Here is a 23,962-nt window from a genome sequence, read left to right as displayed (position 1 = left end):
ATACCCTTGAAATCGAAGATGAGCCACAAAAACCCACATATCCATAGCAAAAACCCCCAATATATCAGGAACAGAGCATAACTTCCCAACTCAACCATCGAAATCGAAGATTAGCCAAGAAAAACATGAGAAACACCCCTAAATACCCTTCCTTAAACGAAAATCATCTGTAAGCTCACGGCACAGAACCAACATACCAGAAACAGATTATCACCCCCGATTCAACGATACAAAACGAGGATTAGTCACCAAAACATAGGAAGTAACGGTAGTTATCAATCGCAAACAAAGAATACCCACGGATTAACAACGCGAACCCGGGCACAACAGAAGCAAAGTACTAATCGGCGTATTATCGATGCAAACCCATGAATTAACAGTAATAACCACACGCTTCACCGAAAACAAGATAAAACACGAAGATCGCCCACAATTATCGCATTAACACGCAAAATAACCACATACAAGCAACATAAACCCAAAATATCGGGGATCCATAAGGAAACGACGAACACAATCGGAACAGAGCACCCAATTACAATTTCCTCATGCAAAACATCAGATCGGTGAAGAAAACCTCAATTCTACAAGAGAACCCCTTATTCGCAGATAACTACCCCAAACAAGCGGTAAATAAACGTAAATTTCCCCTGATTCATGTTTTACGCCCGTCGCCACCTTTCCCCATGCACCCAAAACACAAATCAACGCAGAGCTCAGCAGATTAACAACATATTAAACCAGAAAACACAATTAACCGATTAAACACAGCTGGGTGTCCGGATTATCGGACCAATCGGTGCCAACGCCCGCAAATCCGATTGGATTCACAGATCTGCGTACGTCGGCGACCGTAACCTCACGTCTTAATTCAGTAGCTTTCCCACAGACGGCGCTAGTTGGTGTTTACGGAACCAACACCTAAAACTATAGAGAGAAACCGCGAATTATACCTAGTGTGATGACTTGAAGAAGACGAAGTAAAAATGATCGGAAACCTTGACCCAAAGAGAAAATAGCAGTTGTATTTGAAAATATGAGATAGCGTCAGTCACAGTACACGAGCTCGGGCCCTATTTATAGGTTTACAAACGGAGGGGTAAAATAGTAAAAACATCTGCGGTGCATGCGTCTTGCGTGATGGAAGGATATGCTGGTAATTTCGATAATATGCGGGAGACCTTCCCGCGCGTTTGTTGGCTCCTCTGATGGAAATGTCTTTTCTGGCGGAGGCGTCTTCTCTGGTGATGTTGACATCTCTGGTGGAGGTGACTCTTCTGGTAAACACGTCTTCTCTGGCAAGGGCGTCTCCTCTGGCGGTAGTAACTTCTCTGGCACGGATATACTTTCTCTGATGGCAACGACTTCTCTGGTATTGACGACTTTTCTGACTAGGATGCTTCCTCTGGTGAAGATGACTTCTCTGACGCGGATGACTTCTCTGACGATGGCGACTTCTCTGGCATGGAGGACTTCTCTGACGATGACGACTTCTCTGGCATGGAGGACTTCTCTGGCGAGTGTGTCTCTTCTGCCATATTTGACCCGCCAGTGGGGTCGATTCCTCTGATTTGTATTCTTTCCCTACTCTGCACATATTACTCCTCATCACATATCTAAAAACCATTAAATATTTAAAAATTATTATATTAATATTCCATAGATCTTACACGAGTAAATATTGGGAACCGAACTCCTCTTGATTTTAAACTCTAAACGCCATTTTTGTACACACCTTTGGGATATTGAGTTAATCATGTACATCTTCTTATATATAATACGATTGTCCAATCCTATGTGACATTTTTCTCTATTTTTTGTACTTATTTTTTAAAATTATCATGGCTTTGACTTTTTAATCAATTTATTTATCTTAAATCTCATGTCCAAATTTTAATAAACTTCGCCAATTGTACTCATGTATTTATTAGGATCAATAAATTTACTAACAATTAAATTTGACAGATTATCAAGTTATCAATTATTGTAACAACTTATATTTGACTTTTTTTTTTAACTATTTATAGACTTAAACAAGTTTGAGAAAAATTAGCGGATATTACTATACATGTTTTGACGATAACTGATAGTAAAATCACTTTTGAGTAGGGTTTGTGACATAACTGGTATATAAATTCTAAAAAGATTTCGTATAATGTATAATTTCTATATTTATTATAAATTTATTTTTAATCTTTTATAATTTATGTTATTTATTATAAATGCATACTTTGTAATGTCCAGAAACAAACATACTGATTGTAAGCTTTTCTTGAGTTAGATAAATCAATAACTATAATAATTTATATTGTTATTTGGATATTTTATAAAATTTAAATGTGTTCGGATAATTAACGGATATTGTTATATATGTTTGGAAAGAGAGTTACTCTCTTTAGTATGTTTGTCAGTTTGGATGGGCGAATAATTAAAATTACTTTTAAATCAGATTTAGCAGGAGTAAAAATGTGTACGTTTTAAACGAGTGCATAAATTATACTCCATCCGTCCCACAAATAGCTTCCTCTTTGGGGATAGCACGAGTTTTAAGGAAAAATTATAAAGTGTTTCGATAGTAGAGAAAAAGTGTTATAATAATTTGTTAGGTCCTGAGGGTCTCGAATAGGTGTATGGGGGGGAATACACCTATAGGCTATTTTTAAATCAATCTACCGACCTCAATCAGAGGAATCTCAGTCAGAGATCAAAACAAAACTTTTACATGCAAACAAAGACGCATGTTTTACTGAAATCAGTTTTGACCAAACAGGGTTGACGACTGATACTGAACGCTCTTCAGTAAAGAGTTATCAGTTAAGTTGCTGGAACTTAACTGATGCAAGTAAGGGCTTCAGTCGTGTTTGCTAAAACAGAGATGATAACACTCTTCCTGACTATCGAAAGATAGATCAGTTAGACTGATATCATACGCAGCGGAAATTAAACTTAGTTTCGAAATAGCCTCGGTGGAGCAAGTTGTTGGTTATGGTTTCTCTTTGCAGTTAGTCAGTGTTCAGTTTTATCAATTGAAATAACACAAGTAAGAATGTAAAACTGAAAGCTGTAAACAACACAGAGACTTTTACGTGGTTCGGAAAAACCCATTCCTACATCCATGGTTGGTTGATCAGACCAACAATCCACTCCGCAAGTGCTTAACAGGTGCACTGCAAACCGAACCGTGTGCTTGCCGGGTGCACACAACCGTACACTGAAGAAAACCCTTCTCCAGTACCCGCGCTTCACTCGCGTAGGATTTCCCTTGCTTAACACAACCCGTGCTAAGACTCTCAGAGTCAGAAAACCCTTCTGACCTCCGAATCACTCAAAACACTCTTATGGGGGGAGGTTTGAACGAGTGCCAACTATACTTACAAAGAACAAGTTCTTTGAAGCAAGTTTGACCTTTGGCTTCTGGGTAAACAGATATATGCCTAGTGGTGCGTCGTTTTACACCAAAAATATCCGGCAGTCAGCCGGTATGCCCACACTGCGCAGACAGCAGTAAGCAAAATCGTCTCCCAAGGGACTGGCGAGAATTTCTCCAATTAAAGTCTGCAAAGTAACCACGAAATTTTGAGAAGAAAATATGGAAATTACTAAACTTAAAATTAAATAAATAAAATCCGAATAAACCAATTTTTCCAATTAACCAAAAGATGAATAAAAATTCCAACAATTAATAAAAGAATTCCAGCAATCAATTAAGTCCACCCTAGCTCAATTATTCCGATCATCGATGCAAAAATAACTTTAAATCATGCAAACAAACCAGTTATAATCACCGAAGACGCTTCTGACGTGATCTTATTTCTCCTTAATTATTCGGTAACCAGGAAGACGCTTCACTAATTACTACCCTAATCGACTGACAACCGTAAGAGACGCTCTATAGGTTTAATGAGCCGATAGCATTAATATCTAGAGAAACCCGATTCAAAACCAATAAACTCTGACGCAGGATTATTGAATTAAGACTGCTTTTCCCTTGACCCTGATGTGTCAATTTACCACTAATCAAACCTAAACCACAATTACGGATGGCCGGTTCAATTGGCTATATAATTAATTCTAACCCAATAAATATTTGCAACTATCTAATGGATCAAAACAATTAATATCATTAAACATGGAGAATCGCAGATGCAAGCATAAAAATAAAGTATAAGAACAATTAGATCTCACAGAATAATTTCGCTAGTGCTTCCCTAATCAATGCCGGAATATAGAAATTTAGCTAGAACTCATAATAAAAATAAATCAAACAAAATAAATAATTAATTGCAAAGGAAAGATGAAGAAATAAAACTTGAATTGAGAACTCCAAATTTGCATCCACAATTTTTGCTTCAAAGTTGCCGTCTGGAAAAATGTATGATATCTCCAAAAACAAAGTCTCCCTCAAATTGATCTCTAGCTAATATATATATAACTAAGGAAAAATCAAAACCTACTAACCTAGTCTAAATAGGCAACTAAAAAAAATAATATAAAGTCCACAAAAACAAACTAGTGGACTACTAGCTAATTAACTAACTTAAAATCAGTCCAAATCAAACATGGTGGCTCAGCATGTCTTTCTTTTCGGCACTTTAGCCTTCAATCCATGCAATCAATTCACGCCCAGGCAGAATGGGCACACCGCACGGCAGACGTGCACAACTTCCTCTTCACACAGCTTCACGACTTCAAAACTCTTCTCTAAATCAATACTTTTCTCCAAAACCTATCAAATACCATAAACATTTATATAAGACCATAATTCATATCCAAAGACGATATTTAACACGAATTAAACATAGAAACCACACCAAAATCCCCCAAATAAATGCGTATAAATACGCCCAATCACCTAGGGTCTAAGAGAATGTATGTAATCAGCAGTGACTGATTTTGGCTTTGGAATTCTCTTCTTCGATTCAAGCTTTGAGGAGTTTAAGCTTAAGGCTGAGTAGCAATTTCGGCAGAGCTTCAGCTTATGTTGTTGAATCGGTGAAGGTTGAAGTGATCCTCGAGCGCTATTTGTAGGAGAACTCTTGAATAGATCCGTTGGCGTAAATCATCCTCAAGATTTCTTTCGTTGGAGAGCAATTCGAATTTGGGCTGAGGCTTCAATCTTCGAGGTTCCTTGTCTGGGTGGAAACGGCTCTCTTTGATGGACATGAGATGTGACGTCTCTGAAAAGTAACCACCAGATAGGAATGACCTCTGCAGAGATAAGATCCTGAGATCTATGCATTTAATGCGGATGTACTTTGTGAGTACGTGACTTCCTCTGAACGTTGAAAGATCAGTCCGAGGAGGAATATTCAACTGATACTTGACTTTAGTATCAGTCCTTTGCGCGCATTAAGTAATCAGTCTTCAACTGATTCTTCAACTGATACTTCAGTTGGGATCTGCAGTCTTCAGTCTTCAGTCCTTCGTTCTTCAGTCTTCAGTCTTCAGTCTTCGACACCGCACACTAAACTAGAAACGAACTCTAACACTTGAGTTCTAAACAATTCTAGTCTATTACAATTAAGTCCTATGATTTTTGGTATCATCAAAACAAGGGTTAGGATATTCAACAAGGTTCCCAACATAATTATTGGAAGTTGTGAAAATGTGTTATATAATTAGTATTGAGAGTGGTGAAAAGTGAAAAATAAGAATAAATAAAGTATTAGTGGTGGGGTAGTTATTCAAAAATGGAAAGAAAGAAAGAAAGATAAAGTTATTTGGGGGACGTCCCAAAAAGGAAAAAATAAGAAATTATTTGTGGGAAGGATGGAGTATAGTTTTTTTTTTTTGAAACAATGTGGTCGGCTAGCCATAATGAAGATCAAAACTCAAATTTTGGCCACTAATCTTCAAACTACAAAATCTGGCCATTAATTAGGCGGTATACCTAATTTGCCCTTTTACCCATCTCACGCACCAGATCTCAGCTTCCCTCCCCTCTCTCTCTCGGAGATCCGCGCCAAATCCGACTCGGAGTTGGTGGTGTTGAGAAAGGTCCGCAGGGCGGCGCCGCCACCGATGGTGGACGTATTCGCCGGAGCTGGGTTTGAATCATCGTCGTCGCCGCGATGCCTGCCGCAATCTACTTTATGCAGCAAGAAACTGGAAGGCGATTTAGTTAGACTTTTTTTCTTATGTATTTAATCACAAGATTTGTATTTATTTTTAGCGATTAGCTTGTAATTTGGTTAATTGTGTAGTTTTTTTATTACTATTATTTATAGATTATTGTGAAGACTGCAAAAATTTTGATTTTGGCATAATAAACCGATGCGGAGGAGATGATTGTTGTTGCTATTGTTTCTGTATTTCTGCTGCACGTATGACACTTATGGCACTAATAGTGCCATAAGTGCCAAGATGACCATTTTAAACACTTCCCCCTAGGGTTTAGATATTCCATTTAGGGTTTAGATTATCTATTTAGGGTTTAGATGTTCTATTTAGGGTTTAGATTATCCATTTAGGGTTTAAATGTTTCATTTAGGGTTTAGATGGTGTTGTTTCTGTATTTGTTCTGCACGTTTGACACTTATGGCACTTATGACACTAATAGTGCCATAAGTGCTAAAAAGACCATTTTACTTTGTTTTTTGGATTTTCGTTGGCACTTATGGCACTATTAGTGCCATAAGTGCCAAGATTTTACTTGATTTTATTTTGGATTTCGTTGGCGCTTATGGCACTATTAGTGCCATAAGTGCCAAGATTTTACTTACTTATGGCACTTATGTCACTAATAGTGCCATAAGTGCCTAACCCGACCCGCGTGCCTGATCCTACCCGGCACGCGACCCGCGCTCCTGACCCTACCCAGTCCGCCCAATTAAGGGCAAAAACGTCCCAAAGCTATAAAAATGGCCAAAATTTACACTTTTTCAATTGGTGGCCATAATTTGTGTTTTATGATTCATTTTGGCTATTTCAAAATTTTACTCTTTTTTTTTATGGAAGACTTCACTAATTGTGAAATCTAAATACTAAAAGATTATTTGCTTACGTGAGATTTTCTCTATTTATTAATTTTTTATTTTTTATTTATTGTTAATATTTAATGTTATGAGTTTTTATTGAGATAGATAACTAATTATCATAACAACTTATATTTGATTATTCAAATATTTAATAAATTGAACCATATTCGGGTAATTAGCGGATATTATTATTATTATGAATTTAGAATGAAAATGAGTAGTAAAATTATTTTTAATTGAGTTTAAAATGAATACGAGTATATAAACGAAATTCTTAATCTACAAATTGTATAATTATCAAATTTATACTTAAAATTATTGACAAAATTTACATATGATAATTAATTCTCCTCGGATTTTGACGGACAACAAACTTATTAAAAACTAATTATCAAGACTTATTAATACGCATGCACGAGTTTTACGATTAATTGAGAAAAAGATAAATAAATAGCGGAATGCTTGGCGTAAAAGCCTATTATTTTATGTTCATTTTTATCGATACAAAGATACATGTCATTATAAACAATTATTACAATTAATGCTAATTAAGTTGCACAATAATGAATTAGTAGAGACTAGAGACAGCTCGTATTTTCATGGGAAACAAAACCATTACCATAGATGTCTCATGTCTCACTCAAAAGAGACTTTTGATATCTCAAACTTGCCACTTAATTAGACACGTCGCCTAGACTCTTTGGCATTTTTATATTCAGTTTACGTAGTGGATAGATGCAAAATATAGTTGCAACCTTTTTTTTTTTTTCGTATTCCGAAGCTTGTTTGGTAGTGGTCATCAAGGTATATAATATATTTATAATATTATATTATTTTATTTGACAAAAAATATTTAAAAAATACATCATTTTTTATAAATCATCAAAATTTTGAAAATATTATAGTGATTTGAGTGATTTAGTATAACATTTATGAAGGTGGTATATATAATACAAATCATAATTATAACTATATTATTATTAACTTTATTACTCCTTTCGTCCAATTACAAATATCTCATTACTTTTAGACACGAAGATCAAAAAATGTGTAGAAAGTAGATAAAGTGAGTTAGTATAAATTATTTAAATATTAAGTATAGAGAGGATATATTATCAAAAAATGAATGAGACATTTGTGATGGGACATCCATTATAGAAAGTGAGACATTTGTAATGAGACGGAGAGAGTATAATTTTAATACATTGTATCAAATATGATATTAATACGATATATAATAAAAGACATTTTAATTAAATATGATATACTCCATCCGTCCCATAAAAACAAGCATTGTATGGGACAATACGAGTTTTAAGAAATTTTGTAAATTGTAGTATGAGTGGAGAAAAAATTCACATTAATTTGTGATGTTTAGTGAGAGAATTATTATCATAAATAAACTATGCATATTTTTATGGGACAAAAAAAAAATTATGCATATTTTTATGAGAACGAGGAAGTATATCATTTCTTATCTCATGTGTTTACCTAATGAGCCCTAAGTACTCCCTCCGTTTTTTTATAAGTGTCTCATTTAGCTCATTTTTTGTTTTTAGTAAGTGTCTCATTTCAAAATTTGAGAGTATATTTATGATATTTTTCTTATTTTATTCTTATTTAATACTTGTATGAATATAATAATTAATTGTATATATGTATTTATTATGATAATTACTAAGACATGTAAAATATTTTATTTTTTTGATATGTGTATTTCGACGATTGGCGACACTTCATAAAAAACGGAGGGAGTAATAATAGTAACAAATAACAAGAAGAGCAAATAAAGCAAGAGGAGTATACAGATAAGATTCATAGCGATATCTAAAACAGATGTGACTGTTTCACATTAAATTTTATTATCTTAGCTCATGTACTGACAATTAATAAGATTTGAAATCTTAGACACAGATCTGAACAGATTATTTGAGAAATTATTAGACAAAGGAACATCAAAGACGAGGAACAACAAGAATCTACTGTGCATGCCAGTTCTTACAAGGGCTCTCAATTTCTGAACAATGCAGATAATGGGAACTCTAATTGCAGAATTAATATATACTATCACAAAAATTTCAATTTTAAAAATCAAAACTTAGATTTTAATTAGCATAAGACAACTACGCCTTTCCTGGCAGCATTTTCTTTAATTAAATTTTAATTAGCATAAGACAACTATCATCTTTCAGAGATGAGACCATAGTCACCATATGGCTTCAAAAGATATTTAAGGATTACACATCATTTCCTACCAATATTTTCTTTCACTGTGACAAAAATAAATACTCCCTCCGTCCCACAAAGCATGATCCAGTTTTCTTTTTGAGTTGTCCCACGAAGCTTGACCTGTTTCTAAAAATAACAAAAAATTTATCCTTTATTCATCTTTTCACTTTTTCACCTAGCACATTTAACACACAAAATATCAATTTCTTAATTTCCGTGCTGAAAAGAACTAGGTGATGCTTTATAGGACGGAGGAAGTATATTGTTTCTATCTTTTCAATGCGTTATGCTTTTTTCTAGTCAGGGCTCATTATTTTCTATTGCTTCCTTTTCAATTTTATGAACCAATCGGGCAGACATCGTAGTTCATAATATACGTATTTTTTCTTTTTATATTCAAAATGACTATTTTTTACCTTATTCAAACCAGGTTTTTTTACTTGTTATAATTTCGGTCGCTTTACTATTTAATTAATTAAGATTGAGCTCAACTTGGGATTCCATCCAAGTAAAAACAGTTTAATTTCAAATGTATGGATAAAGAAAGTTTTACTGGCCGTATAATAGTTTAAATTTTCGTGTTCAATTCGTTTTTTTTTTCTTATGGTGCATTCTCTTTGTTGAAAAATGGTGTAATACGTACATATTTTTGAGAGGTCTGGAAATAGTCTATTCCTTTTAATAAATTTAAAAATTATCCATTAAAATAAAAACTTTAAAAAATATTCATATTTGTCATTTTACCATTGCATATAAATATTTAAACACTACCCTTTCGAAAATTCGTGCATTTTACAACCAATCTAATTCACAACTAGGATTTATTTTGGTTGTGAATTCAAGTAGCCGTGAATTTGAATTTACAACCAAAACAACTAGTTGTGATTTCGAGCTTTAAAACTCGAATTCACAACCAACACTAACGATTCAGTTGTGAATTCATCGAGCTGATTGTGAATTATAGTTTTAGTTGTGAATTCATAGATCTGGTTGTGAATTCAAGAATATCAAGTTGTGAATTCGTAGATGTGGTCGTGAATTCAAGAATATTAAGTTGTGAATTCATAGATCTGATCGTGAATTCAAGAACATTAAGTAGTGAATTCAAGTTTTAAATAAATTCACAACTATATATAGTGTTAGTCGTGAATTCGAGTGAATTCACTACTATAAATATTGTTGGTCGTGAATTCACAACTATAAATAACATTAGTTGTGAATTCAAGTTTTAAATGAATTTACAACTAAAATATTTAGTCGTGAATTCGCAATTCTGCGAATTCACAACTAGAAATATTGTTGGTCGTGAATTCACAACTAGAAATATTGTTAGTTGTGAATTCAAGTTTTAAATGAATTCACAACTACAAATATTGTTAATTGTGAATTCTAACTTTAATTGTGAATTCTAATTTTAGTTGTGAATTCAATCATAGATCTAGTTGTGAATTCAAGAAGATTAAGTTGTGAATTCAAAAACATTTAATTACAAAATTATAATCTAATCGTATCTTTATATTTGGATGTACCAAATCAGCTCTTGTTGCACTCTTTCGATGCACCAGCCATAACCACCGGCACCACCGACGCCACGCCAACTCCCAGTAAAACTGATGCTCGATTCTCCCTCCAATTCCCACCTACTCACCCATATCGCCGCCGCCACAATCCCTACATCCATCACCGCCGCTACCGCCGTCGTACCACCTGAAACCGCTGCCGAAAAATCACTCGTATTGTAAAATGTAATTTTTTTTTATTTCAGCTAAGCATTTCATCAGACAGTTTACTCTCAGATCTCAGAAAACCCCCCAACTTCTTATTGAATAACAAAATCGAGCTTACCCTAGCCTTCGGAGGAGCAAATACGAGATAAAGAGAGAGGTAGAAGGTGGAAATAACAATGCCAGATCCATTGACGGCAGCGATAAGCAATGTATCTGGTTTGATGATTCTGTAGTAACTCCACAACGACACATTCAGCACCATACATATGTATGGGAAGCTGGAGAAATCTTCGGTTGATCGCTTCTTTTCATCGCGAAAGTTCCTCCGCAACAAACACGATCAGAATCCTCAATTTTGAAAAATCCGATGATATCAAGAAATCGAAGATGAACTTACATAGAGGAAAACAAGAAAGATAGAGTGTGTGTGTGTAGAGAGAGAGTGTGGAGAGAGAGAGAGAGAGATTATACAGTGAGAGAGACCGAGAGGATGAGATTAGGTGTGAGTATTTTTTTAATTTTAATTTTAGGGGCAGTTTAGCCATTTAATAGAAAAAATTGGTAATTTTTAAAGTTTTTATTTGAGTGGGTAAATTTTAAGTTTACTAAAAGAAAATGGCTACTTTCATATATTGACTCTATATTTTTCCCCTTTTTTCACGAGTTCTCTTAATTAGAAAAAAAATTCTGACAGAAAGAAAAGAAATCCGGGGCAGCCCATTTTTCCACCTCTTCACTCCAATAAATGATAATAATATCACAAGTTTTAGGTGTGATAATATTTTTTCATAATATATATTTTTATGATCTTTTAATTTTAAAGTAAAAATATATACAATTTAACTCATCTCTTTATATTTCTCTTTTTCTCTTTCTCCACTCTCTATCTTTTGTCTCTAATATTTTCATATATTTTTCAACTAAAAAAAAACATGAGGTAAAAAAAAGTGTGGACCACTAAAATGTGATAAAATTTTCTCATCATTTTTTTCTCTTCTTTTTATTGATAAATTTACAATAAAAAAGAACACATTGTTAATGATTTGGAGTTTCAAATTACATATATTAATCAAAATAACTAATGGCCATAATCTTTTGATTTTTATATTGACGCCATAATCTTTCTAAAAGCCTATTAACTCCGATTATCATTATTAGCATGTTCAGATTTTTTTGTTTTTTAAAGAGAAATACTTGTACTAGTTTTCTATTTTTTCATGCCTCATTATACCTTTTCTAGCTACACCTTTTTTTTCCTTCAAAAAAAGAAAGAAAGAAAAAGTTACACCTTTTTCCTTTACCTTCCCTTTGAATGGTAATGGACCAAATAAATGGGCCAGTTGGGCTGGGCGGGGAGGTGGTGACTTTGAAGATGTATTCACATGGCTTTTTTCAAGTCCAAGCACTTGTTGTTTAGTTAGTTATTAATAAAATAAAATAAAATAATTCACTATTTAAGTATAAGAAATTTTTGTTTGATTAGTAATTAAATTGATTCATTACATCCTACCAATATTTGGTTAACACAGAGAAACATATTTTGAAGAACATATGGATAGTTAAATATTTTTTTTCCTGCAATAGATTCGCTCCGCAACACCAAATTTTAGAAACTGTCGTTTATTTTGATTAAATTTAATTGAAAGGAAACTAACAAATCAGGTTTCGTGGTGTAGTTGGTTAATGGTTATCACGTCAATCTAACACACTGAAGGTCTCCGGTCCGAGTCCGGGCGAAGCCATATTATTTGTTGTATATTATATTTTTAATTTTATTAGGTGTTTATAAGTAAAAATGTCATATTTTCTTAAGTTGTATGTAAAAAATGTCCTATTTTATAAACTTAAGTAATAAATTACTATTAACACATGATTAATTTATTTTTTAATTAAATCAAACTTTCATACATGAACGAAGAACATGCTCTACTTAATAGAATCTAAATATAAAAAATTATTTTATTTTTTATTGGCACTTGAAACACATTTTGGCAAAAAAATAAAAAGGGTCGGCGGCAGATCGACCAATTTTTATTTATTTATTTATTTTTTTTCATTGATTATAAACGAGAAATATGATTTGAAATATCAGTCTCTATAAAGTATTCGCGGGAAAATGTATTCAATTTTGTTGAAATTGACGTGAAATGAATAATTTAAAATAGTGATTTTATTTATAAATATAAGACCTACAGGGCATAGCAAAATGAAAACACTCACATGCTCAAACTCAAACACAAATAATAATAATTTCTAGTGGTATAGCTATGTGATGTGAATTCTCACCTACAAAATGAAAAAATTGTAACACCCCGACTTTTCTTTGATAGAATTTCCCAAGAAATTTAGAATTTATTTAAGTCAATTTCTGATCGGTGAATTTTTATTTTTATTTTTGAAAGAGTATTTTTTTTTCAACAAAAGATTTCTCAAGGTTTTCCAAGAATTTTTTATTTTCTTTAAATAATTTTTTTAAGAGAATTGAAATTTTTTTATGCTTAGCATATTATGCAATTTTGATAGTACTTAATGTGTTATTACAAGATTTAATTATGAAATTTAGAGTGAAAGTTTTGAAGCAAGATTTCTAAGGGTGCCTTCAACGGGCTCAAAATCCAGTTTCTACTTTTTGAAAGTAGCGTTGGAGAATTTTGAAATTGGGTGCAGCCGCAAAATCGAGGAAACCAGTTTCAATTTTGCACCCAGTTTCTATCTGACAATTTTTTTTTTGATAAGGAAAGTAAATATTATAGAACGAAAAGGCACCAGTAGTACCAAGAAGATTACAAAATCATCGGTGATTCATCATTCGACATCCACCTATGAATCCCAACTCCATCGTTAACAAAACCAAAAATTCTACCCCAACTCCACACTCTAGCTTTGATTTCTCGAAACAAGTTTGCACTCTCCCATCTTTTGTTCTCAAATCTACTCTCATTACGCATTTTCCAAATAAGCCAAGTAGTACAACACCAAAGAGCCATCAAGAGCTTCTTATTTCTTTTCCGGCCACTCAAACTAGTAAAAAACTGAAAGTGTGAGGACACGTCATATGGCTGCGCCATGCTAACTCCGAGCCATTGAAAGATTGCTTCCCATACCTTTGAGGTCTTTGGACAGTGGATCAACAAGTGGTTCGTGGATTCCTGCCGATGAAAATAGGCGTTACATCCCACCTCAACTTCACACAACATCACATTTCTTTTCGAGAGATTGTCACACGTCGGAATTCTGTTCTTCAAAATTCTCCATGCGGTAAGCTTGACTTTGTTTGGAATAGGGATCTTCCACACCTTCGTACTCATATCAGTTTCCTCCACCGCCTCCGTAGTCTCGTTTGCTTGATCTTTAATAGCTTCATAAGCGGACTTGGTTGTAAAGCCTCTCCCAATGTCGCCACTCCATGTCCATCCGTCCTTGTTACCTGCACACAGATTAGTACCAGAAACAAGGCTAAGCAACTCCGAAACTCCTTCCCTCTCTCTGTCAAATAGCTCTCTTCTCCACCTTAAATCCCAACACCATCCAGTATCAGTCCATTCCCCAACTTCACAGATTGCAGCTTCTTTATTAGCACTCAACTGAAAAAGTCTAGGAAAAGTAAACTTCAACGGCTTTTGTCCAACCCACCACTGACTCCAGAATTTAAAGGTCTTCCCATCCCCCACCTTTGGCTTCAAATTTTGAACAAACCAAAAATTGCTCGCCCCTCCCGCCGCAGAAACGATCTTCGGCCACCACCCATCTCTAAATCTACCTTTCCCCGCCTTTTCCAGACCTGTCTCTCCCCACTCAACCTCACCATAAATGGACCTAACAATTTTAGCCCAAAGCATGTCCCTTCCAGTAAGGTACCGCCACAACCATTTAACGACAAGTGCCTGATTAAACCACTCAATATTTTTAAGCCCCAAACCTCCTTCATCTTTTGAAGCACAAAACACCTTCCATTTCACCCAAGCAATCGCACTTTTACTAGAACCCCCTCCCCACAGAAAATTACCAAGTAAAGCATTTAGAGAACTCACAATTGATTTTGGTAAACAGGTAAAAGAGAGCTGGTAAATCGGTATAGATTGAAGCACAGCCTTCACCAAGGTCACTCGGCCCGCGAGAGAGAACTTCCCATTTTTCCACGAATCGATTTTCTTTCTCACCTTTTCAACCAAGTATTTCCAATCAGCAACCTTTTTGCCCTTGCTACCCACTTTAATACCGAGGTAATTGAAAGGTAAGGAGCCCACATCACAACCCAAAACAACCGCCATCCTCTCGATCTTATCCTCCTCGACCCCAACTCCGAAGAGACAACATTTTTTGAAATTCACAGCAAGCCCTGACAGTAGCTGGAACACTCTGAGAATCCTTTTAACTGCCACTGCATTTCTTTCATCATCCTCCATCAAGAAGACCGTATCATCGGCGTATTGGAGGTGCGGAATTGAAATGTAATCATTTCCTACCTTTACCGGCTTAATCAGCTCCTTCTCAACAGCTCTCGTGATCAAAGAGTGGAGCCCCTCCGCTGCAATAAGAAAGAGAAATGGGGAAAGCGGATCCCCCTGCCGTAATCCTCTTTCTAAACACACCTCACCAGATGGAGATCCATTCACCAAAATATTCGTCGTCGCCGAGGAGATACAACCTCGGATCCATTTCCTCCATAATGGTACAAAATCCATTCTTTCAAGCATTAAATCCAAGAAATCCCACTCGACGGAGTCATATGCTTTCGCGAAATCCACCTTGAAGATAATCCTCCCTTTTCTCTTCTTAGTAGCCTCCGCGATTGCTTCATTTAGAACCACGACCCCATCAAGGATGTAACGGCCGCCAATGAAAGCACTCTGATTATCCGAAATAACTGAATCCATGACCTGTTTCATCCTATTCGCCAAAACCTTCGCAATGACTTTGTAGAGGCTACAAATAAGTGAAATAGGCCTAAACTCCTCAAGTGAGCAAGCTCCTTCTTTTTTAGGAATGAGAACGATGAATGAAGAGTTACATCCCCGAGGGATTTTGCCATTGGAGTGAAATTCAGTCATCACCTTTAAAAAATCTTTCTTGATAATCTCCCATGACGCTTTCCAGAACTTGAGGTTAAAACCATCTGGTCCCGGGCTCTTGTCACCGTCACAGCTCCAAATGGCCTCTTTAATTTCTGATTCTGAAAAAGTTTTGATCAGCTCCGCATTATTCTCTGCAGAAACTCTCCGAGCAGTGAAATCTCCCGGAATCATAGGTAGGACGCGCGGCGTCTTCTTGAAGTGATTCTCGAAGAACGTTTTGACGTTCTCCTTAATGTTCTTTGGATCCTCGATCCAGCAGCCCCCAACATCAAGCCCTGCAATTTCATTGTGTATTTTTTTAATTTATTTTAACTTCTTTCTCTTTCCTTTTTCGATTGATTGGAAGGCTTGTCATTTATAATTTTTTTTTTTATTTTCAGATTTTAGTTTTCTTGAATCTCCTCCATCTTGTCATCATTTTCGTTGGTTCACTTCGGTCACTGCGAGTATTGGAGAGGCACGCGAAGTGGAGGCACTTTGTGGGGTAATGGCGGCGGACAAGTATGTTTCAGATTCTCTCTTCACCTTCGCATGTTTGATGCACCGGCATGTAATCCCGTCTACTTTGGATCCAAATGAAAACGACGCGGTAGATGATGACATGTCGAATATGCTAGGTTTTCACAATCCCGCCGCCTTTGAATAGCTGAAATTTGCGTTCTTGAAGAGGGGCTTTAGAGATCGAAAATGAATTAGGAAATTAGGGTTCATTAATACAAAAAAATCATAAAACGACACCGTTTCATGTCATTGAAAACGATGACATTTTGTTATTTTACCGGCAAACTAAAAGGAGTGTGTCGGCAAGCCTCGTAAGATCCAGTCATTTTAAAATTTGGGGGAAATGAAATTGGGGTTAAAATTGAAGAACTTATTAAGTTGGTATATTTAATTGTAAAATCCTAACTTCGCGTCAAATATGAATTTTTAGTAAAGTTTGTGTATTTATATGCAATTTTTTCTTTTTTTTAACAAACATTATCAACGTGTCAATATCACCACTTTTTTTTGGAAAGGCAAAAACATTTGTGAAATGTGTAAGATTTGTAGGAGATTTAATGTTGATATATTAAATATAAGATAATCTTGTAAAGTATTTATAAAGTAAAACATTTTTAACATGCAACTTAAGTTTTAGGGCATTTCCTTCTTTTCTAAAAAAAAAAGTTTTAGGGTATTTTAATTTTGGGTTAATTGCCCATAAAATACTAAACTTTCTTCCAATTCTGATTTTGCACACAAACTTTGAAATGTAGCGTGAAAATTACTAAACTTTAGATTTTATCTGATTTTGCTACTAATCCAAATTCCGGCCAAATACCAAGCTAATATGACGTGCAAATATTTGACGTGACGTATCTATTGTTAATTTCTTATTAATAGAAAAATGGTTAAGGTGCAGATAGACCCCTGTAGTATAGGCTCCTATAGCGTATTACTTCTCATAGTCACTGTGCGTGCAAATAGGCCCTCAAAGTCCGAAAAATCATATATTTAAACCCTTCTGACCTAACGCCGTCCAACTCCGTTAGTCAAACTTTTTTTTCTTTTTTTTTATTCAAATTGTGGGCCCACCTTCCTTTCTTCTTCTTCTTCTACCATTGCCTCTTCTCCTTAAAAACAACAAGTCAAACAAGATCAGCAATTGAAGATAGCTAAACCTATCGCCTCATTATTCTTTGTCAATTGAAGATAAAAAGCAAATTGGATAAAGGGCATTTATATAAGCTGGTGAATATGCGCATCGTCTCTTTTGATTTTCTTTAATCTACGATTATGGAAACAAAATTTCCCATAAAACCTCCGATCATTTTCTTTGTCTTATAATTCTTTGTCTTATCTTCTTATCTCTTTGTCTGTACTAAAACCCTTGTACATCAATTCCGCAAATTCATTCGATTGCTCCAGAAATTTTATACTCAATCACTCATACTTTATAGATTCAGATGCTGCTAAGCTTTCACCATCCGAAGAAAGGAAGGTGGGCGTAGTCGGGCTGAACCTCGTCGAAGCTGTTGATGACGACATCGTAGCTTCTGGCGTCGGACTCCCTCATCTACTGAATCCAGCGGCTGAAATCGTCTTTGTTCTCGTGCAAATTGTAATTGGAGACCTGGGTTTTGACGAGCTGGACTTGATGGGGGAGATTGGGGATAAGAAAGGGCTCGGAATCGGAAACAACGTGGTTGAAGGGCTTGTGGCGGCGCATCTCCTCAGATACGCAGAGGGATAAGTAGCTGGTGCCATGGAAGACGAGCCGCGGGATGCCGAATGCTGTGGCATAGTCGGCGGTCCACGGCAGGAACATGTCGGAGACGAGTCAGTCACAATCTTCAACCGCATCTCCCATTGCTTGGATGGGATAAGGTCTGGGGAGATGGTGAGGTGGATGTGGAGGAGGATGAGGAGTGCGGTGGAGACAGGGAGATGAAGAAGGCTTGGCCGCCATGGGATATGAAGGTTTTTTGGTTGGATTATTAATTTGGACTATTATATTATAGGTGAGCCCCACAATTTGAATTAAAAAAAAAAAGAAAAAAAGTTTGACTAACGGAGTTGGACGGCGTTAGGTCAGAAGGGTTTAAATGCATGACTTTTCGGACTTTGGGGGCCTATTTGCACACACAGTGACTATGAGGAGCAATACGCTATAAGGGTTTATATACTACAGGGGCCTATCTGCACCTTAACCCATAAAAAAAAGAACACAAAGCAAATAACCCAAATTGTCAGTAACTTAATATATCAAATCAAATAATAGTACTCCCTCCGTCCCAGGCCAATAGGCCCAGTTCATTTCGGCACGGAGATTAAGAAACTCATTTTTTAGTAGGTAAATGGTGTGGTCCACCAATAATTAAGGTTTTAAATATTCTCTTATTTTTCCTTAATCATATTTGCTTCATTATCTCATTTTTCATTTAATTTAACTAAATTAAATTTGCATTGCAATTTATTGCACGAATTAATCAAGGGAAAATCTGGAAATTAATTAGAGGAATCAAACACAGAATTCCAGATCTGCAACCAACAGAGCATATTCAAGAACGGAACCCCATCAAGAACTTAAAAATCAAGAAAAAAAATCAAGAACTTAAGAACGGAACCCCATCAACAATTCAGCAAATTATGAGAAAAAATTCCAAAAAAAATCAAGAACGGAATCCCATCAAGAACTTAAAAATTCCAAAAAAAATCAAGAACTTAAAAATCAAACTCTGAAAAAAAAAATTCCAGATCTGCAACCCCATCAAATCGTCTCCTTCACCAGATCGTCTCCTTCACCAGATCTGGGGATCCCGATGTACGAGGCGGATGGCTGTGGTGGAGACCGTAGACGAGGTGGAGAAGGTGGAGGGTAGAGGCGGTGGAGGCGGTACACGCGACGGAGGGCGGTGGTGGAGACCGTAGACGAGGTGGAGAAGGTGGAGGGTAGAGGCGGTGAAGGCGGTACACGCGACGGAGGGCGGAGACGGTGGGGGAGAAGACCGCCATGGCCGGGAGAGGGGAGAAGGGGAGCGGCGGAGGCCGTGGAAATGGCGGTGGCGCTCATCGTTTTGAATGGAAAAGGCGGAAGAGGGGAGAAGGAGAGGGGAGAAGAAAAAGTGGCGAGTGAATTATGAGAGTTTTTAGAGTTTTAATTAGGGGTGTATATCCCTTTAATCAAGTAGTTATAATTTTAATTAGAGCCCTAATTATTTCCAATTTTAGACTGGGCCTATTGGAGTGGGACGTCCCAAAAAGGAAAGCGAGCCTATTGGACTGGGACGGAGGGAGTATTTTTTTTTAATTCTCAAGTTTAAATCAATTTTTTCTAGTTCACTATTACACAACTGATTACTCGAATATATAAAATAGAAGTCATTCAAATAGTATAAATATATATAGTTTATAAAAAAAATCTTTAGATAATGAAAATTTAATAAACTTTATTACTTAGTTAAATAAATTTTTTATTTATTAAGTTATTGATAATTAAAATGTTCTTTGGTTAACGCACCTAAATTCGAAGAATTCCCTTACTATTATCGAATTTATTCAATTAATTAATTCAACTAAAAAAAATACTATTATTTGATTTGATATATTAAATTATTGGCAATTTGAGTTATTTGCTTTGTGTTCTTTTTTAATTGATAAGAAATTAAATAAAAAATATTATTTTGTTAACTAATTGTCACACATAAATAAATACGTCACGTCAAAATTGGCACACCATATTATATATTAGCTTGCTATTTGGCCGGAATTTGGATTAATAGCAAAATCAGATAAAATCAAAAGTTTAGTAATTATCACGCCACAGTTCAAAATTTGTATGTAAAACCAGAATTAGATAAAAGTTCAATATTTTATGGGCAATTAACCCTTTAATTTTCCAGCAATATCATATATTCTTTCAAAATTAATTGAAAAAACATTCAGCTCAAAAACCGCACATAAATTTATGGGCCCCTCTAACCGAAAACTACGTCTCTCCACCAATAAGATATCACCATCCGTATCAGTTACTCAATTATTACTGGTCCTTAAATTCCACGTCATCGCCTCTACCGCAAAAATGTAGACTCTAGAAGCATCTCAAATTCAATACATCTCTCTCTACCTCTAACTAGAAACGGAAAATCTGAATGCAAAAATTCCATTTTTTTTTTCTCTTCGTTTCTCTTTTCTGCAATACATTCAATAGAATTGTCATTTGCCAAACAATTGATTCAAGTCCTTGATTTCCATTCAGAATTTCGTAATCGTACTTTCTCATGGAGTTGAGGTTTCGATCATTAAATTTGGCGACATTCTTTTGTTTGGTTCTGATTGGAACTCTGGTTTTGAAGTCGGCCGCATTGGTTACCACTCAGGATTCCAATCCTCCATACCCGAAAGCAATTTCGGTAATTATCCAATCTCAGTCGACTTTTTTTTTTCCATTCATTTCTGCCATTTTTTCTTGTTAGATCATTCGAATTTCACGTGGAAAAGATTTTAGGTTGCCTATTCTCTTATACATTAACATGGGATTTAGTTATAAATCCGGGTTTTAATGTTCTGTGTATAACCTTGTGACGATAATAGGATTTGAAGGAGGCAATTGTGAAGGGATTAGGGTTCCAAGCTGAGGAATTTAAGATATCCGGGTTTGATTTGAGGGACGCCCAGGTTGGAAAATCGGTAGCTTATGAATTCGATGTGGAAATTGATAATAAAGTAATGCCTTTTAAGCTGTTGGAGGATGTGAATCGTTGGGAATACGTGGATTTGCCCATTTTCCAAACAGCGCATTCGGTTAGGCCGGGTGAGGAAAACGGATTAGTCGATTCGAAGAAATTTGATGATAATATGCCTGTTCTTGCCCCTTTCCAGCTGGCTGGTCCAATGGAGTTATGGATTCAGGATGCTAAGGATATGAGAATCTCATTACCTGTAAGTTTAAGTTGAGATTTTTCTTGTTTGATGTTGATGAACGTTGTCATGTTATGTTCTTGTTCTTGTTCTTGATCATTGACTGTTGTTTTCCCCTTTTGGAAGTGCTTTTTCTGTCATATTTTCCTATAATTGTTGGACTGTGGTCATTGGAAATTGAGCTTCTGGCTTCTTATGTTGAGCTGAGTGTGATGTTTGAGGAACGAGATTTGCTAGTAGCCTAGTAGTAGACAATGTATCTTCCACTTTAAATTTCTTGCACGATGTTTTTGTGATGATCTTGCCCCTCCGGTGTGCGCTGCTGCAGTTGTTAGAAGCTTCGTGTTCACTTTTGACCGCTATGTTGCATTCAAAATGTCAAAAGTGTTTAGTAGATCAATCTTGAGTGGAACTATGAGACACGATTACAATTTATTGGATAGATTCATTGGTTAATAATGATTGTGTGTGGAATTGAACAGGGGATTGTCTTTGCATTATATGATTATGGTGACCGGAGATCCATTTTACTACGTATGATGTCATGTCACAGTATCATGTTGAAGGGGGAAATCACGAACAATCTGCTTCATTTTAGAGATTTATAAAGTATATGTTGTGTTACCCTTATCTGTTCTCATGTAGTGATCACAGTATCAAGTTGAAGAAGAAAATTACAAACAATTTTGCTTTGTTTAGAGATTTGGAAACTATTTGTTGTGTTACCCTTCTCTTCTCTCATTTATTGATCACAGTATCTTGTTGAAGAGTGAAATTACAAACAATTTGCTTTGTTCAAGAAATTTGGAAACTATATGTTCTGTTACACTTCTCTTCTGTCATTTAGTGATCACAGTATCATGTTGAAGGTGGAAATTAATGAACAATTTGCTTCATTTTTTAAGATTTGGATTGTGTTACCCTTCGCTTTTCTCATTTAGTGATTGGACTTTCATGCAGCATGAAGTGGATGCTGGTGTGCTGAAGAAAGTGGTTTTAGCAGATGGTGCTGTAGTCACTGTCAAGGGAGCCAGATCCGTTAGCTTGCGTCATCCAATTGAGCTACCACTTCCATTTAATCGAACCAGCAATAACTTTGCTTCAGGTCTTTTGACCCTGGCTGAGTGGCTACGCAACGCTGTCCAGTCCCAGGATGGCCCTCTTCTCTCCCTTCGCATTGTTGGACCGACCTCACTCACATCCCCTGCTTCTTCATCGTCTTCCTCTAACAACCGGCTCAAGTTAAAGCGCCTCGCTCCTGGTCTCGTGGAGCTATCCTCTGTATCAAAGAGGAAATCAATGAAAGCCAGCAGCACAGCCATTGATCTCCATGGAGAGGCCACTGCCCTTCTTGCGCCTGATCGCTTCAGCACATTGTGGCCTATCACATCCATAGATGGCTACAACTCCAACTTGCTCGGGTTCGAGGCTCTTCTGTCATCCGTGCTGGGTCCCAAAGCGAGTAAGGAGGGTTCATTCAAGCTTCTGAAGGCGGATGTTTCGGCTCAGACTGTTGTGAAGATGGGTTTTGTAGTTGAGAAGAAGACAGGACAAGGCGATGGATTTGATATCTCTGGTTTTCCGGAGTGGAGGACGAAACCGCAGTCTGTGAGGATGCATTTTGAGGTGCTGGGTAAGGTGGAGGGGAACAAGGTTGTGCCGGAGAGGGTGGTGCAGATCAATCCTGTGATGGGAGAGGATACTGTGGCGGAGAACGTGGTGACAGGCAACACGAGTATGTCGAAGGTTCCTGTAGTGTACCAGCCACCTACTCCATTTGCTCTGTGAATTGATGGTGTTCATGTATAGATGTTTCTCTTATTCTTTTTCACTCTGTTTTCGACATGTGCTTCTGATATTTACATATTTGCGGCTGAAAAAGGCACATTTTGTGAAGTTGTATTATATGTAGCTTTCAGAACCTAATGGCAGTCGTGTATTCCATAATGCCAGGCCCCTCTCTCTCTCTCTCTCAATTTGAGACAGAACAAAGTTTACATAAAGCATGGTGTATCTTAACTAATTGGGTTATCAATATATTCTCCTATTTGGAATTAGAAATATGGATTTGGGCTTTTCACATAAGTTTGTATCTACAATTACAGGTACATGTTGAATAAAAATTGAGACATGTATATATAAGCTGAGGTGAAATATGGAACAAAGTTGATTCTACCAAAGCCTCTTCCGACGCCCACGTCTTGAGATAATCCCCATCTTTCCTTCCATTACTCGCACAATCTAATGCTTAAATACACCACATTTGATCTGAATCTTCAAAAAGCCTCCTATTGTTTAAGCTCAACTCAATCTTCGGACTCGGTCGGGAGCGCGCCGATGAGAGACTCCAACAACCCTGCTTCCTTGCCAACGTTAGCTACAGCTTTAATCATCCATTCAATTTCGTTTTAGATCCCCTCATTTATTCCTTTCATGTAGTTTGTGACTTATGTTGTTTTTTTTAGCGCAACAACTTATGTTGTTGGTTAAGGATGTTTTTAGATATTATTATTTGGGTTTATGATAAAAACAAAATACACAAATTTTGAAAAAA

The 23,962-nt window shown here is 36.0% G+C and overlaps 1 protein-coding gene and 1 long non-coding RNA gene across 2 annotated transcripts; one reads left to right on the top strand and one right to left on the bottom strand.

Annotated features, from left to right (window-relative positions):
• Positions 1-10,618: 10,618 nt before the first annotated feature.
• Positions 10,619-11,422, bottom strand: LOC131018087 (uncharacterized). Its single transcript, XR_009100031.1, has 2 exons — positions 11,052-11,422; positions 10,619-10,913 (listed from the first exon to the last, which is right to left on the bottom strand). It is a non-coding gene; the product is annotated as an uncharacterized LOC131018087 (long non-coding RNA).
• Positions 11,423-20,527: 9,105 nt separating this feature from the next.
• LOC131018079 (protein TUNICAMYCIN INDUCED 1-like) lies at positions 20,528-23,469 on the top strand. The gene is made up of 3 exons (XM_057946812.1): positions 20,528-20,900; positions 21,082-21,429; positions 22,369-23,469. Exons 1-3 carry the CDS (start codon positions 20,769-20,771, stop codon positions 23,194-23,196), a joined length of 1,308 nt encoding a protein of 435 aa, XP_057802795.1. The 5' UTR covers positions 20,528-20,768; the 3' UTR covers positions 23,197-23,469.
• The last annotated feature ends 493 nt before the right edge of the window (positions 23,470-23,962 follow it).

This window comes from Salvia miltiorrhiza, chromosome 1 (genome assembly GCF_028751815.1).
Source record: "Salvia miltiorrhiza cultivar Shanhuang (shh) chromosome 1, IMPLAD_Smil_shh, whole genome shotgun sequence".
Lineage (NCBI taxonomy): Eukaryota > Viridiplantae > Streptophyta > Magnoliopsida > Lamiales > Lamiaceae > Salvia > Salvia miltiorrhiza.
Note: the sequence above shows the minus strand (reverse complement) of the source record. Positions and strands in the feature narration are given on the sequence as shown.

Excerpts from the sequence above, each read along its gene's own strand:
- LOC131018079 (XM_057946812.1), top strand. The coding sequence starts at position 20,769 with ATGGAGTTGAGGTTTCGATCATTAAATTTGGCGACATTCTTTTGTTTG. Across the intron at positions 20,901-21,081 it reads CATACCCGAAAGCAATTTCG|GATTTGAAGGAGGCAATTGT; the intron begins GTAATTATCCAA and ends TGACGATAATAG. Across the intron at positions 21,430-22,368 it reads ATATGAGAATCTCATTACCT|CATGAAGTGGATGCTGGTGT; the intron begins GTAAGTTTAAGT and ends ACTTTCATGCAG.